The 16,865-nt window shown below is 56.9% G+C and overlaps 1 protein-coding gene across 1 annotated transcript in view; it reads left to right on the top strand.

Moving 5' to 3' along the window:
- DLGAP2 (DLG associated protein 2) overlaps positions 1-16,865 on the top strand; it is a 171,204-nt gene that overhangs the window by 139,082 nt on the left and 15,257 nt on the right. Inside the window, exons 6-9 of the mRNA XM_044225741.1 lie at positions 1,438-1,787; positions 2,776-2,817; positions 9,512-9,597; positions 11,061-11,476. Coding sequence (XP_044081676.1) covers positions 1,438-1,787; positions 2,776-2,817; positions 9,512-9,597; positions 11,061-11,476 — 894 coding nt within the window. The remainder of the gene's footprint in view (positions 1-1,437; positions 1,788-2,775; positions 2,818-9,511; positions 9,598-11,060; positions 11,477-16,865) is intronic.

Below are 16,865 nucleotides of genomic sequence, written 5' to 3' on the forward strand. Positions count from 1 at the left end.
AAAAGTGATTTCTGACGTTTCCCTGGTGCAGAGTTCGAAGCCTGTGCTTCCGACAGCATCCGCCTCCGTCTGTTCCCACCTTCCGAGCCTCTTCCAATGCCTTGATTTCAACATGCATCCATGGCGCAGATTGTCACAAGCGGCTTTGATGCCTCGAAGTCCGGTCGTCCTGACGCGCAAACTCATTCCGTTTTCTGTTTGGAATTTCTGTCTGGAATGACATTTGAGGTTTTATTTATTAGGAGAACCACTGACATAGGTTACCCCATCACGGGGGGAGATGGCAGGAAATGGGAACGTGCGTGGCAGTCCCCAGAATGGAAGAGCAGAAATGGTGTGCTCCCCTGGACCGCAGCAGGACGCCCATCCTGGCGGCTTCTGAAATTCGTGGGGGAGCCTCGCCCCGTCTGTCCTCCCGGAGAGGCACGTGTGCAGGTGTGGGCGTGTGCAGGTGTGGGCGTGTGCAGGTGTGGGCGTGCACACGACGCAGGGGTCCTCGCATGCCTGCGGACCGGGTGGGCGTGTTTGCGCCTGGTCGTGGCAGTGGTCCTGCTGCCGCGTCCGTTGCAGAAGCCCGTGGTCAGTTCTTCTGTTCCAGACAAAGAAGAATCATGAACTGCAACGGAGAACACATTCCTGTCAAAATGGCGTTGTTCATCTTGCTGGAAAAAGACATGTAACACCCAGATCCTGGCAAATATGCTTAGTGACTTCGGGGTAACCTTTAAAGAGACATTTAAATGGGTTCACGTCCAGAGGCACGTTCTGTCCCTCGGGGGGTTGACTGCGGTCGGGGAGTGCGTGCGGGCGGAGGCAGCGGGCTGGGGGGCTACGGGCAGGTGCAGGTGTGAGAGGGCTGGGCAGTGCGTGTTTGGAGAGCCAGGGCCCCTTTGCAACCACTGTCTCTACTGTCGACCCAGGAAGTGTGTCCTTACACGGAGCAAATGGTCTGATTCTCACATTCTCTGCTTTTCCATTAAAGAAATAATACGTCCTCATCATTAGCCTTTGGAGACCGTGCGGAGAAGCAGAAGAGACAAGAGTCACCCCGTTGTCCCTCAGTGAGAGCTGCTGAATGGGTTTCTGTGTGGTTCTGAATGGGTTTCTTTGTTCTCACACACAGGGTCTCCTTATAAATTCCCCCCTTTCCCCACACACAGCAGAGTAGGCCCCGCTTCTCACCATGCGCATTGCCTGGGGCGCTCCCCTGCGTGGACACGGCCTTGTGGCTACTGTCCGTCCTGCTGGGCCAGATTTCCCCAAGTGGTCACTGTCACGGCATTCGGAGGGGTGGGGGGGCGCTTTCTAATCTCCACTGTTGTGAGTCTGTCTGCGTGGACCATCTCTGAGAAGGCTCGTGGGTCGTGGGCAGTGAGGACGAGCAGGGGCCTGGGAGGTAGGCTGCATAGGCTGACGGCACACTGACTTTCCTTACAGCCATCTCCTACGCGAACTACAAGAAAACGCCGCCGCCCGTCCCCCCGCGCACCACCTCCAAGCCCCTGATCTCAGTGACCGCGCAGAGCAGCACGGAGTCCACGCAGGACGCCTACCAGGACAGCCGCGCCCAGCGGGTGTCCCCGTGGCCCCAGGACAGCCGCGGCCTCTACAACTCCACAGACAGTCTGGACAGCACCAAGGCCATGAGCCTTGCCCTGGAGACGGCCGCAGCCCAGCGCCTTGCCTCCGAGGGCCAGGGCAGCTCCGTGCGGACCAGCGACAAGTCCGTCCTGGTGTCCAAGGCCGAGGACTTCCTCAAGAGCAGACGCTCCTCCATCGGGATCCAGGTAGCCTCCCTGCACCGCACGGGCTCTGCTAATAGCAGGATTCACGCAGCGGCCCCACAGCCCGAGGTCCGTAGCAGGGAGCGTAGCCTCCGAGGGCCGGGAGATGCCTGAGCTCTCAGCCGCGGGGCCTGCTGGCCAGCCAGCAGCCAGGGACCACCCCAGGGCATCTCAGGTCCCCGTGTCACGCTTGCCCCGGCAACCAGATATGGCCAGCCCAGGGCACTTTCTAGGGGATGCCTGCTGCTGACCGAGTGTGGAGACAGCTTATTTTGATACTTTGGAAGGATGGTTTTTGGTTGAAACCTAGTTTTTCAAAAGCTTTGCCGTCCTGTGCTCCAGCAGTGCAGTGGGGGAAAGGACCGGGAATACAGGGTAGAGGTCACAAAGGCCTCCTCGTGCACACAGAGGCTGCTGCTCTGCCCTGACGGCGAGAAGCCCGTCCCCACTGGCCACAGGGCGCTCTGGGTGCTTAGCTGTGGTGGCAGAGCCGGGTCCCGTGCTTACAGAGCCCCGAGGGCAGACCCACACCCCCAAAGGCCCCAGACCGCCCCCCGAGACACGGACTGCATCCAGCACGTCCATTCCCTGGGCACGGCAGGCACCATGCTCAGACACGGGGGCCGCCTTTCGGCCCACCTCTCGGCCCCGGGACTGCACGGGATGCGCCTCACGCTGGCAGTGCCTTGCCTCAGCCCCTCCGCCCTGCGAGGTCATATCGACTCCTCCGCAAATGTGGGCCGCTCTTGCCTCCTGTCACTCCTCCGCTCAGCCTGGTTCCAGCCAGAAGTCCCGGAATCAGAAGGCTTCATGGCCGGGGAGGAGGGTGAGCGAGCTCTGCCCAAGAGCCTTGTGTGCCTGGCACTGGCGTGAGGGGGCTCCGTGGCTTGGGCATCCCGGGGATACGGGAGAGTGCAGGCTGGGGCGACTGCCCGCTTGACTAGGTCCTCTGAACCAGGTCCCCACACTGTGGCTTCGTTGTTTTGTTTAGGATTCCGAATTCCCAGAGCATCAGCCATACCCAAGGTCAGATGTAAGTACCGAAGCATCCTCCAGAGCCGAGTACGCATGACTTTCTGTTTCCTCTCCTTCCTCGGGTTTTCATACGACTGCTCTGCCCCCTCTCTCTGTCTGATTCTATATGCCAGGCACTATGCTAGGTGCCCCGTATTACAGCAAGGAGCCCTCGCGCCCCCCAGTGAGGTGGAATCAGCCCCCTCTTTGATGAGGACCAGGACGGGGCTCAAATAGGCAAGAGACCGGCTGCGGGGCCCCCAGCGCTGGTCCGAGGGAGGGAGCAGGTTCAGACGCCGCGCCCTCTGGCTCCAGAAAAGTCGTGTGGGGTGCGCAGGTTCATGAGGCCGACTCCACGGTCCCGGTGCCATGCACCGTCTGGCCTTCTCACCGGCCTCCTGCCACCTGCCGCAGGCTTCTCGCTGGCTGCTAGGCCAGCCTGGGGCGAGGGCGGGACTGTCCTCTTCTGACTTGACTTGGGCAGCAGGTCACCTGCCGGTTGAGGGCGCCCCCACCAACGTCATCTCCCAGATGCCCCGACAACTTTCCTCGCCCCGTGGCCCTTTCTGCTTCCAGCAACCACGCCCTTCCTCCGCAAGAATGTCCATCTCCTCCCCATCAGCCCATCCATCCCCAGCCGTTCCCACGTTGACCCCTCCCTGGAAGGCTTTCTGATGCACACACACACACACACCCCCCGTGCCACGTGTCCCTGAAGGCCCAGCTGCCCCCTGCCTTCACCACCCAGCGCCTAGCACAGTGCCTGGCACATAGCAAGTGCTCGGTCAGTGTCGGATAAGTGGGTGCACGGGTGACGGTGGGGAGTGCCCCGTGGACACGGTGTGAGTGCGCGTGTGCGGGGGTCAGCTATGTCCGTGGCAGTGGAGGAATGCACGGTGCCGCGTGAGCTTGTGCCCTTGCCATTACCGGACTCAGTGGCTCCAAGAGCCGATAGAAAACAGCGTCAGAGAAACTCAGGTTATAGCACAAATGCGAGTCAAAGAAATGAAACAAAGTGCGTGTAGGGAGCTAGCTGACAGTGACACGGAGCAAGGGACCACTGAAGCAGAGCGAGACCCGGACACGTGGAGGGCCCTGCGGAGTGGCTGGCATGTCCCCGCGCAGAAGGCACAATGCAGAAGTAGCAGAGAAGCAGGCTGTGGCCGTGGCCATGTCCCCGCTGTCCAGCACAGTCTCGTTATAGTCTCGTTGTAACCACAGGGGCCAGGCGTTATCCAAGTTACCAGTGTGGAAACTGAGGCTCGGGGGTGGGTGGCTTGCCCAGGGGTCGTGGCCGGTAAGTGTTGGAGGCAGGATGGAAGACCCCGTGCAAAGCCGCAGGATGCCCACTGCCCGGACAGGACACAGGCGGGCCCAGTGCGGCGTGCGTCCCGAGCTGTGGCCAGGAGCGACCTGCCCCCGGTCCGTGTGTCCCGTCGCTCATAGGGCGAGACGGCTAGCTCCCCGGCTAGCTCCCCGCACACTCAGCCACCTCTCGGCCGCGGCCCGCTCTTGGGGCAGAAGACCCACCTCGCACCTCCCACCCATGTCTGCGGGGCCGCGGCTGCGGCTCCGGGCCCTTCCTCGTGGGCTGGCCCGGTGATAGGGGGCCGTGGGCGACCCGGCGGTATCTCCCTCGTGTTTCCTCGTCTCTGCTGACACGTGCCTCTCCCCTGTGTCCCTGCTCTGTGGGTCTGTGGCGCGTGTGTCCCTGCGGCATCTGTGCTCTCCTCGTGCGCGTGTCTGTGTTTGTGACTGTCCGCAGGAAGCATCTCCTGCCCCCAGACACGGCAGTTTGGATCAGTGCGCAGGGATTCCTCGGGCCCACATGCCCCCGTTCCCCGTCTGTGAAGTGGGAGCGATCACTGCTCTGACATCGCCAGGTTGGGGGTGCACGGAGCAGCCAGCACGGGCCTCTTCTTCCTCAACTCAAGCGTCCAGCTGCGAGAACACCATGTTGCCCACGAGGCGGATTTCTCGCTGAGGGTCTGAGCCGTGTCGCGTTCCGGCCAGCCTCCCGCCACCTGCTCTTGGAAGTGCTGACGCTGCGTGGGGCGTCTCTGCAGCCAGGCGGGCAGGGCTCTCTTCGCTCCTGGACTTACAACAGGTCCCCGAGGGAACTAGGGCCACCGGGCCTCGGAGGCAGGGCACCTGCCAGCTCAGCGCTGGCTTCTGAAGGCAGAGCACGAGTGATCTGGACGGAGGCGGCAGAGATGGGCAGGGAGCTGCCCCAGCGCTGGTAACGGCTCTCTGCCTGGTTGCTCCTCCCCGGGGGCCGTGGAGGTGGGGCTCGGACTGCCGCTGATCCGCTCCGACCTCCCGCAGATGCCTACCGTGCGGAAGAGGGGCCAGGGCACACTGGGGCCGCCTCCTGCCCGCCTCACACACCCCAGCATGCACACACTCACACTCACACTCAATGCACACGCTCCTGGGCACGCAGGATTACATGTCTGCACAAACACGCGGCACCCTCAATATGCACACACGGGCGCCGGTGTCCTCACACCAGCACACGACACGCACACTCCTGTGCACACTCACACAGATACACGCAGGTCACTTGCACACACGTGTGCATGCACAACCACACATGCACATGTGATCATACCCACAAAGGTGCAAGTGTGTTCATGTGTGTACATGTGTGTACACAGCTAACATGTGCGCAGCTCTGCCCGTGCAAGTACGCACATCTGTTCTTATGCTTACATGTGTGTGCTTGTGTGTGCGTGTACTCACCTACGTGCCTGCTTGTGCAGACGCATTCACACACATACACACGTGTACACTCACACATGGACTTAAACGTGCACACACGTGTGCGCATACCAGCCAACACAAACCAAGCTCCTTGTTTTGTAACGGACCGCATTTCAAAACGTCCCCCTGCCCGCCAGTCATCAGGGCGTGTGTGGGCAGCCCGCAGCCTCTGCCATTGCACAGGGAGGCCCGCGCGGGGCTCCGGGCTCTGCACACCTCAGACACTCTTCTGGGACGGCGCCCGGCGTTCACGGCAGCAACTGGGGAGATGGCTGTCCCCGTTCAGCAGGGAGCCCTGCAGACGTGACATCCGCTTCAGTAAGAGCTCACATATCACACGTGAGTCTGCTAAGACACCTTTCTTCCTAATGCCCAGAACGTGGTTGGTCCCGTAAAATGAACACATGCCTTCCTTTCTCAAAATTTTTAAGATCCCTTGACTTTTCAGCCTGATTCTCCTCTTGGGAAGAGAGTCCTTTGATTTCTTTTCCACTGTGCAAAGCACTAGTTCCTTTCCTTGTCTTGAATTTGCTTTTTTTCCCATCCATGTAAGGGTCTCTGCTCCCAGGATTTCTGAAATGGTGAAGTCTTTAGCTCACCCAGGCCATATGTGATCTTATCATCCCCCTCGGCCTTCGCCTTCTGAACACAGAGACAGCATCCCTTGTTCTTAGAGAAGTGTCCTGTGACAAGCACGTAAGTCTGTGAGCTCCCCCTTCACTGTCCGTGTCGCCGCACGCCTGGCCGTCTTCACGGTCAAGGTGAGGGTGAGAAGACAGAGCGCCGGCCCTGGCTGCGACAGCTTCTCTCATCTGCTTCCTGCGGAGATTTACTCTGGTCCAATGAAGGGTCTCACGTCCCCTCGGTTCTGAGATGAGGAACAAAAGTCTCAACAAAATTCAAGAGATTCCTTGAGAGTTGCGTGGTCCACTCGTAGCAGACTCTGGCCCCAAAGCTGTACCCTCCTCCTTCACCAGGAGTGGGAGAGCTTCCTAGAGCAGGGAACGTGGAGACTGGACGAAGGGAATGACGTGCTGTTACCTGGTCGTGTGTTCAGTCACTCACAGGGCGTGTGTCCCTGGCTGTGGCTCATGCACGTCTTGTGATTTTGCTGTTCATGCCGCCTGCTAGCGTGCATGGGACCTTGAGCACCTCCCGTGGCGCAGCCCTCACAGCCATCCTCTTCGTGCTGCCTCGTGGTCCTGTCGTGAGCAAAGAACATGACATTTACCCGCTGCTGCCGCCCCCCCCGCTTCACCCCGCCCTGTTTCGCACGGTCAGTAGCGCGGGGACGAACAGCTCTCACAGCTACCAGAACCGACGGTGATTTCCTTAGACTAGAATCCTGGACGAGGAATAAATAACACGATGTTCTGAATATTTCCAAGATAGAAACCACCGCTCTGTCCATTACAAACATCTTTCTAAAACTGTACATGCGCATTGATCCCCCCAGTCATGCATCCATCGAACTCAACCAGAACTGTAAAGCGTAGCGATACTCTTGGTCCAGAAATTACATACACTGCGACTGTGTTCGTAAAACGCGCACAGACGTGCGTCTGTGCCAGCATCGTTCATCGTGGCAGAAAACCGGAAATAACCAGATGACCCCTCCATGGGAGACTAAATAAGTCGGGGGGTGTTCATGAAATGGGAAACAAGCAGTTCAACACAAATCTCGCATAGGACGACGTCTTCAATGTGGGGTGGTGACTGCTGTCTTCCATGGAAGGTCACGACAGTAACAATCCCCATGTCCAGGAGGGTGAGTGTGTCAGAGCTGTGACCCGCGCACAGACAGCAGCAAGGTTCGATCGGCTCCAGATGTAACTCCGGAACGTCTGTCCTCCTGTGGTCACCTGTGTCCTCATCTCGCTCTCCAGCCATGCACCACAGAGGCGGCGTGACCTCCTGTGTGCGTGCGAGGTGCTGCCGGTCAGATGGGGGGTGCCCAGCCGTGCTCCGTGGCTCACGAACTCACCAGGAGCCCCAGGTCCGGCTGTCCCTATTCTGGTCACAGAGCCGCAGAACAGAGCATGGCGCTGGAGTCAGCAGACACCGGCGTGCGTCCTTGTTCTGTGCCCCATGAGCTGTGCACCCCTGGGCAAGTTACTCACCTTCTCTGAGTCCTCAGCTGTTCGGAGTGGCAGGAGATCACAGCAGGGTGTCGTGGACGCTGCCTGCAGCAGTGCTTACTACGCTCCTGGCACAGGCCTGGCTCCGGCCAAGCCTTCAACAAGCAGCAGCATTGGCAGCGTTGTTTCTCTTGGCCACTAGTCAGAGGTCAGTGCTCGGCGGCCTGAGCTCGGTCATAGGGCAACCATAAGGTATAGTCACCGACTCTCCAAAGTTCTCACAGAGTGTCAGAATGGTTTTGTGGGTGGTTTGTATCTTGTCCTCATGGTAATCACTAATGTCTTTAAGAGAGAATGTGGTTATAAACATTGGGGTACAGATGGCCCTTCTTTTCACGACATCTGTGTCTTTGGGGTAAATGCCCAGGAGTGCAATGGCAGGGTCATAGGGAAGCTCTATTTTTAATTTCTCGAGGAATCTCCACACTGTTCTCCAAAGAGGCTGCACCAACTTGCATTCCCACCAACACTGTAAGAGGGTTCCCCTTTCTCCATATCCTCTCCAACTGGAGTATTCTGCCTCCATCAGAAAGGACGAATACCCAACTCTTGTATCAACATGGACGGGACTGGAAGAGATTATGCTGAGTGAAATAAGTCAAGCAGAGAGAGTCAATTATCATATGGTTTCACTTATTTGTGGAGCATAACCAATAGCATGGAGGACAAGGGGCATTAGAGAGGAGTAGGGAATTTGGGTAAATTGGAAGGGGAGGTGAACCATGAGAGACTATGGACTCTGAAAAACAGTCTGAGGGTCTTGAAGGGGCGGGGGTGGGAGGTTGGGGTACCAGGTGGTGGGTATTATAGAGGGCACGGATTGCATGGAGCACTGGGTGTGGTGAAAAAATAATGAATACTGCTACGCTGAAAATAAATTAAAAACATTTAAAAAAAAAAGAGAGAGAGAATGTGGTTTACAACTTAGGTGTGACATTTCCGACTGGGGTCAAGGTCCCCCAGCTGCAGTAGGTAGCATATACTGGGACACAGGAAAGGGACGTTGCAGCAGCCCAGATAATCTTTACGGTCAAACTAACCTTCGGTTCCGCAGACTTCTTGTGCCGCGAGTTTGGGTTTTTGTTGTTGTTTGTTTGTTTGTTTTAGAAAATGGACTGTACCAGCAACCCCTCATATGTTCCTCTGCCCCTCAGATGGCCCCACAGCACTTGCTGGGTTTGGGAGACAATTTGGGCAGATAGATCCACAAGAAGGGTCCGTGCGCAGTGCGAGCCTTCTGCGCGGTTCTGACATGGCCTCGCTGGGCACAGTCCCATTAGCAGATGCAAGAGACCTGTGTGGAGGGGCAGCAGGGAGATGGCCTCCGTGTTCCCAGTGTATGCTGAAATTCCTTTCCGTGTGTTTTTGTGCGTGGACGCAGCCACCACCGTGAATCTAGTACATCGCATGTGTGTGGTTGTCAGCTCCCTCTGGCTCCTGTGGTACTCAGCTTCTTCACGGTAGGGCGTGATAAGAGCTTTTAAGTCCTATAATCACTCAATCCAACAAAGCCTATTTTTTGCCTTAGCGGAACTAAGCAGTTTTATCTGCATACATTTGAGAGATCAGAGTGCAATGCTGAGTTCAAGTAGTTATGTGAAATTTGATGAAACACAGTAACAATGTAATTACACCATTGTGAATGCAGTCCCCTTTTTTGTGACCTTATGGGGTCAAGTGCATCTCTGCACTAACTAAATGCATAATTAGTTATAGCAAATGAACACACACACACACACACACACACAGAAAATAGTCGCTACCCAGGTCCCTTGTCTCGGTTCTAAAATAAGATATTCTGTGTCACATTAGGTGGAAACAGCCACAGACTCGGACACGGAGAGCCGGGGCCTTCGGGAGTACCACTCTGTCGGCGTCCAGGTGGAAGACGGGAAGCGGTAACTCAGCCCCAGCGCGGTACACGACGTCCCCAGCGCGAGTGATCTGTTAGGGACCCGGCTGCACACGTCTAGCTCCCGCTGACTATCAGTGATCGTGCCGTGTGTGGGAACAGGGTCAAATAGTTACACTTTGCAGTTTATACTGTTCAAGTGTGTATTAACATCTGCCCATGTCTTGCTCCTGTGAGAGGCAGGGGAGTAATTCTTTCTCAAGTGATTCACTGCCCAGGAAAGCAGAGGGCTGACGGTCTGAGAGCCGGAGCTCTTCCCGCAGAGGGAGAACGGGGGAGCTTGAGACGGAACTGGGTGCACATCTCCTTACCTAATAACGTGCAAAGTAAAACAAAGGCAGAAAGAGAAAGAGAAGGAAGGAAGTTTAAGACCTTAGCATACTGTGGTTTCAAACTATAAAATACAGAGGTGTCTATGACAGTTTCGAGAACAAGATGATTACTTTGTATTAAAAAAATACATCTTGTACATTTCATAAAAAACTAATCTAAGGAGAGGATTGTCACATCGGCGGCGTCCGTTAGCCCGGAGTCCCGGGGGACGGTGCTCATGGTGGTGGGCGCTGGGACCCAGCCGATAAAGCTTCTGATTGCAAAGAAAGCTACAAGCTACTGGCTTCCCAGCTTCCCTGGAGAGCACTTGGGCCGCAGACAGCTTCTGTGCGCGGACCAGACCTGCCGCCCTCCAGCCTTCCGTCCCCATCATGGGTTCCTTCTCTCCTCCTTTCCTCCAGCAAAGACACCAAGAGGCAAACTCATTAGCTGCAGACACAACTGTTGCCGGAGGAGGGCTCTGTTGGTGAGAAGCCAAATGCAGAGTCAGGGATCTGCTTGGAGTCACCCCCTCCCCCACACACAGAGGGTTCTCCCCCGCAGCGTCCTGACTCCCGTCATGAGCCCTTTCCTGCTCATCCTTTCGGTAACGGGCAGCGTGGGCCTGGGGGCCGATCTGGCTCAGAAGCCTGCTCAGGTCAGAATCTGGATTCCTTTTTTGCATAAAAGACTTAACGGGGATGATATTAAGTTACTCAGGTAGGAGAAGAGATTCACGTTCTGAAACGAGGGGTGCAGAAGTTACTTACATGAAGGAAGTGACCCAGCCTTCCTGTTGCATCTGCGCAGCACGGGGCAGGTCTGTCGAGGGAAGGAACCGCGCCACGGCTGCTGGGGACAGAGTGCGTCACCCTCCCTGCTCCCTGCAATGCCCGTCCGTCTTCAGGGCCGTTATTTAGGCATTGAGACTTGGATAGATGTGAGAGGTTAATTATTTACAAAACCCAACGTTCGTTTGCAGCTGAAATACTGAAAGAGCAGCTGTAGGACCGGACGGTGTCTGCCCGCGGGCGCTGTCCTCGCCGTAGGCAGGCGTGTCCCCGACCAGGTAGGCATGGGCTCTCCGCAGAGTCAGCTCTCAAAGCCTCCCCTCTCTCTTCCTTCCCTCCCCCGCAGACACGGGCGTTTCAAGCGTTCCAACAGTGTGACCGCCGCCGTCCAAGCCGACTTGGAGCTGGAGGGCTTCCCGGGACACGTCACCATGGAGGACAAAGGCTTGCAGTTTGGGCCGTCCTTCCAGCGGCATTCGGAGCCCAGCACGCCCACCCAGTATGGGGCGGTGAGGACTGTTCGGACACAGGGGCTCTTCAGTTACAGAGAGGACTACAGGACCCCTGCGGACACTGCCAACCTGCCACCGCCGGACCCCTGGCTGGAGCCGTCCATCGAGACGGCGGACACCGGGAGGATGTCCCCGTGCCGGAGGGACGGCTCGTGGTTTGTGAAGCTGCTGCACACGGAGACACAGCGGATGGAAGGCTGGTGTAAGGACGTGGAGAGAGATGCAGAGGAGAACGACCTCTCGGAGGAAAGTAAGAGCTCACCCCTCCCCGGGCTTCTTAGCGCCGGCCGTTGGTCAGTAGAGTGAACGGGCAACGGGCAGGGGCTCAGCTCCCGGAAGGCGGGGGCAGAAGCGCCGCGGCTGGCTCAAGGGGACCCTTTGGGGTCTGGTGAGATCGTGAGCCCGAGGGCGCTGACCGCGGCGTGGGTGGGGTGGTTGAACCTCCTGAACTCTCGCCGTGGCTGGCTGTGGAGGATGCCCACTGGCTTCCAGAATCGTTGCTACGCCATGTTTCCAAGGGATTGAGTTGGCTTTGCTTTTTTTTTTTTTTTTTTTAAGATTTATTTGAGGGAAAGAGCACGAGCTTGAGCAAGGAAAGGGGCAGAGCGAGACTCTCAGGCAGACCCCACAGTGAGTACGGAGCCTCACCCGGGTCCATCTCAGGACCCCGAGATCACGAGCTGAGCTGGGGCCAAGAGTCAGACACTTAACCCAGCGAGCCCCCCAGGCGCCCCTTGAGTTGGCGTTACGCCACAGAGAAGGTTCAGATGAGTAGAGATTGAGCCGGCCAGCCCCACGGTGGTGCGCCCAGCTCCCCATCACCGTGCTGGGCGCGAGTCCGTGTGACCTCCTGACCAGGCCCGCAGAGCACAACTGCTCCAGCCCCTTTCTGGCTCTGACGGGCCTCGGCCTCTCGGGAGAGAAAGGGACAGCAGCCCTCGTTCGGCACCTGCCTCCCACTGACCTGAAGAACCCTGTCTTGCGCATTGTCAGAGTCGCCGTATGTGATTTCTAAACAAACACCACCTGTCTTTGTGGATGGACCAAGGATCCGAGAGTCATTGTCACCTACCTGGAACTAACATTGCCTTGACCAGGATGTGGTTTCACAGAGGCGTTTCTGAATGTCTCGACTCGGCAAGTCATGCTCTCTCTTTTCTTCTCCCATGAATTCCTTTGTCCATTTGCTGGACTCGAAATTCTCAGGCTCGAAGGATGGCCGGCATCCCTGGGAATTGTGCGCGTCCGTACGTGTCTCGATGCCTGCTGTGGTAGGGCCTGTCCGCCCTGCACATGGAAAGACGATGATGAGATTATGTGCACTTACGTAAGACTAGGATTCCTGGGGTCCAGAAAGCCCAGAACCTAATTGGCGTGTCGATCGCTCGCTGTCAGGACTTCCCTGTGAGCCTGGGAAGACAGACATACGCCCGTTCTCCTCCCCCACACGCGTCTCCTCAGCATCCCGGCGCACACGCTGCTCACCGGGGTGGGTGGGAGACCCGGGGTGTTTCTGAGGGAGTGTGTGGTCGTGGCGAAGCACTGGAACGTGCGCCCCACCCGGCTGCGGCTGATGCACGTCTCGGGCGGCTCTCGTGCGTTGGTCCAAATGTATTACCCGTCCAGGGCACACTGAGTGCAACAATGACTCACAATTCTGATATTTAAAAATCACTCATCTCACTCGTCGGTCTGTGTCTCTGCTTGGCGAAATCAGTACTTAATCGCTGCAGGGATTTTCAGTCTTTATCACAAAGACAAAACTTGGAGAAAGTAAATTGCCAAAGTTGATGCGAAATCGGAGTCAGGCTGTGGGCTCCCGCTGTACGCCTGGGGTCGGTGTGCATTCTTCCGGGGCCGGGACGGGCGGACCCGCGGGGTGGTCGGCCAGGACGTGTCCCCGCCCTCCCGCAGCAAAACCCCGCAGAAGACGAACTTGTCCGCTCTAGCTCCGTATGTGTCTGTGCGTTTGGTCCTCCCATCATTTCATGTTACATCATTTAGGACACATCCATGAAGTTTTGGTCCCCCTTTGTGGGCAGGACAACAGGAGACACTAGCCACTGCTGTGTTTGGAAGGAGGCCCAGAGCTTTCGTTACCTTACCATGATTTACCATATTTAACATGCCCTTTAAAATAATGTAGTAATTTTATTATAATGTAATATTATTTCCCAAGAATTGTAGTTTAAAAAGGGGTACTGTTTTAAAAGAAGAGAGCCCTACACCAGGACGTACCGAGCACGAATCTGTGACAGATCTTGTGGGCGGGTCTCTGCACAGCCCGCTCAGTGCTCACCGCCGTGCACTGGGGTGCATGGAGAGGGGCATCGCCACCCTAACAACAAGGACACCGGGGCCCAAGGAGGTTGGCATCTCACTCCAGATCCCACAGAGTACGGGGAGGGAGTCGAGAGGCAAGGTCAGGATGGTTTCCTGTCGAAAGCTACGCTTTGTCACTGGGCTGCCGGAGGCTATCAGATCCCCGGGCCCCTTTACTGGCACCCTCTCCCGGCATCGCCTCCTTCCCGCCTGTGCTCTTGTGGACTACCTTCTGCCCTAGCATAGAGCATGTCGAGTCCCGGTGCTTGGCCGCTTGCTTCATTCTGGTCTCCGGTGGCTGCCGCACCCGCTTGGGCTCCAGACAGAATCCCTGGGCAGATAAAATGGAGACTTAGCTCATCATTGCTCGGCCACTGGAGATGAAGAGGGAAAAGGGGGCAAATTCCTTCTCAAACTAAACACAAAAGATCTAACAGTTGGAAGGCTTCAGCCCTGACGCACTGTCCTGGTATGTCATGAGTGTCTTGTCATCAGGGCATTCCGGAGAGTTCTGTGAACAGAGCTATAAAGCTACTTTATACAGAATTCCGTTCAGTGCCCAGCAGTGACCCCCACCGGCCATGAGAGTCCATCCTCATGGGAAATACAGTACTCGGACTCCGGCCGCCGTAATCGGAGGCGTCTGGAAAGCACGTTCTTCGTCAGTGAGCTGTAGCAGAAAGCGAATTTCTGCTGCCCTCGATTGCATTTCCCTAAACACCTTTCTTGAAGTTCTGGGATCTTCTTGGATTCTCTCGTTGCTGTAAACATTCAACAGATACTTCCTGAGTACGTGCCTGAGCCAGCTGCCACCCCACAGACCGTAGGCTGACGGGGAGTGACCAACAGTGTAGACAGAGACTACCATGCCCGGGATCAGTGAGACCGGAACAGAACTATGTATACCGAGTGGAGAACCTCCCCCTCCCCCCGTGTAGTGGGAGACATGCGGATAGGAGCTTAAGAAACTCACAGGTGTGAGATGCTTTCACCAGCGGAAATTCCAGGAAGGCTTCATGGAGACGGTGGCATGATGCTGGGCCTCAAAGGGGCGTCGGATTCGCCTGCACGGCAGGGGAAGCAGAGGGGTGGATGTGGGAAGCCCCTCCACGGACAGGAGCCCCTGTCTCCAGGCTCCTTAAGAGGAACTTCACTTTGACATGGACTCGGCACTTGCCTGCCCTCAGGGACATGCATTCCTCCGAGGACAGGAGGGCTGTGCGTCTTCCCAGGGCCGCGCCTCTGCTGTCGTGAGAGGTCTCTGCCTCCTTGGGTGTGCTGAGGCTGTTTGCTGCATTTGCCTTCGCCACCCGTGTCCGGCACAGCGCTGTGCTGCGGAGATGTAGCAGGAACAGGAAGAGGAACGAGGTGGACGGTTGTCAGGGACGGGGACGGTCACGCTCCTGTCACACCGTCTAAACGCTCGAATCTAACCCCCCAGACCTCCTGTCGCCCTCACGTGGGACCCTGGGAGCATCCCCCTGCCAGGCCTGGAGAGTTCAACTAATGATTTGCTTTGTGTGCGCTTGTCCTAGTTCTGGTTCGTGACTGAACATGACGGCTTTGCTAGAAGACTCGGCTGCAGAGAACAGAGAGTAGATGCACTCGATACTTTCTGTGATTTTCTTAGTTTCTTTCCTGAAGTGCAGACGTGCGACCCTTCTGTGGACGAGGATGACACAACACTTTGGCTGTGGTCTTCTGTGCCATTGGCACCTGAAACCGGCGCCCTATTAATCAACGTGAGGTATTTCCATAAGAAGTGTTAAAAAATCAGCTCTGATTCTTGCACTCGTTTTGAGAACAGAAGGTTACTGGTGAGGCCACCTTTAAAAAGCAGATCACGTTGATCTGGCTTGTTAAAGCAGAACTCTGAGCTCCGAGTAGTGAAGCTGCCATCACGTGCACTGATTTCTTCCCCACTAGTTTTATCGTCGTGGCTCACTGCACTGATTGGCTGAAGTGAGACCCGTTCGGCCCTGCGTGGTCGATGAAGAGCATCTGGAGCCCACGTAAATACGGTGCAAGTTAGTCCCATCCGTGCGGCTGTCCTCTTGTTAAGTCATTGAAGACCCGTCCCGGAGGGACTGGAAACCATTACTATACTCACATGTGGGGACTTTTGTATTACGTTAAACCCAAGTGGGGCTTAAGCGATTCCCTCGTCTGAGGGTCTCCCTTTACCGGCAGAGAGAGGGGGACCCCGGGCTCCCAGCTGTGACCTCCAGACGGGGCCACGCCCAGCTCGTAGACAACGCAGCGGGCACGGGGACGAGGGACATTGGCTCAGAGCCACGCTGAGTGCAGGGGCACAAGGAGGACAGGGGCCGGAGAGAAGCCCCCTGTGTCTGTAGTTTTGTGGACAGCTCGTGTCAGCAGAGGAATGAAAACTGCAGAATCCGACACGACCGCGGCTGCCCCAGCCCTGGGGCCCGGCAGACTGCGCAGCTGCCACCGCCAGCCTCCCGACGGGCTTCTTGCAGGTTCTTGCGCAGCCCGGGAAGGTGCCCGGGGGGGGTGTCCCTCACATGCCAGGCTCCAAAGGGCCACGGGACACTGGAGTGGGCAAAGACACGTGCACATGATAAACACGAGAATGGTGACGCGTGAGACCTGCAGGGGGGACGTCAGCGCAGACCGATTTTCCCGCGCCCGTTCCGTCGGAGGAAACCAGTCCTGGGGGAGCCCGAGAGACCCGGAGGAGATCAGCAGTCCCGTGATCTCTTCAAACGATGCAGATTCTACAGAAATCCACTTCGGCTTCTGGAAGTGCAAGTGTTGTCCTGGCATTTCATAGCAAATTTAGAGAGAACTGGAAATTCTAGAGGACGCAGGAAGAATGAAAGGGAGCTAACCAAACTTCCTGGGGTGTCCGAGGCCCGTGCCGCGCCCGGCTCTTCCTCAGTCCACGTTCTGGGAGCACGGACGCTCCCCTGCGGCTCTGAAAACCAAGTGTCGGGACTGTGACAACATTAGGGGAGTAAAGTGGAAAAGAATAAATTGAATTTTTCACTTCCAGTTCTCAGCAGTTATGGGAAGCTATTTGCATGAAAGGTACCGGGTGAAGCTCCCCGCTCACCCGGCGGCAGACCCTCTCGTCGCTGGCAGCCCCCTCGTGGCCTCCGCCAGTTCCCCGTCTCCCGGCCGTGGTCATCTTGCGCCTTCAGACTACCCCGCCTCACGCGGCCGTCCACCCGTGCTGAGTTAAGGTTATAAACTGAAGTGCTTTGTGCGAATACGTCTGCTGGGCTACATTTTAAGAAGACTATGAAAATTAGGGACTCAAACCAAGTTATATAAAACTGACGGACTTCTCG

Source organism: Neovison vison, chromosome 11, assembly GCF_020171115.1.
Source record: "Neovison vison isolate M4711 chromosome 11, ASM_NN_V1, whole genome shotgun sequence".
NCBI classification, from domain to species: domain Eukaryota; kingdom Metazoa; phylum Chordata; class Mammalia; order Carnivora; family Mustelidae; genus Neogale; species Neogale vison.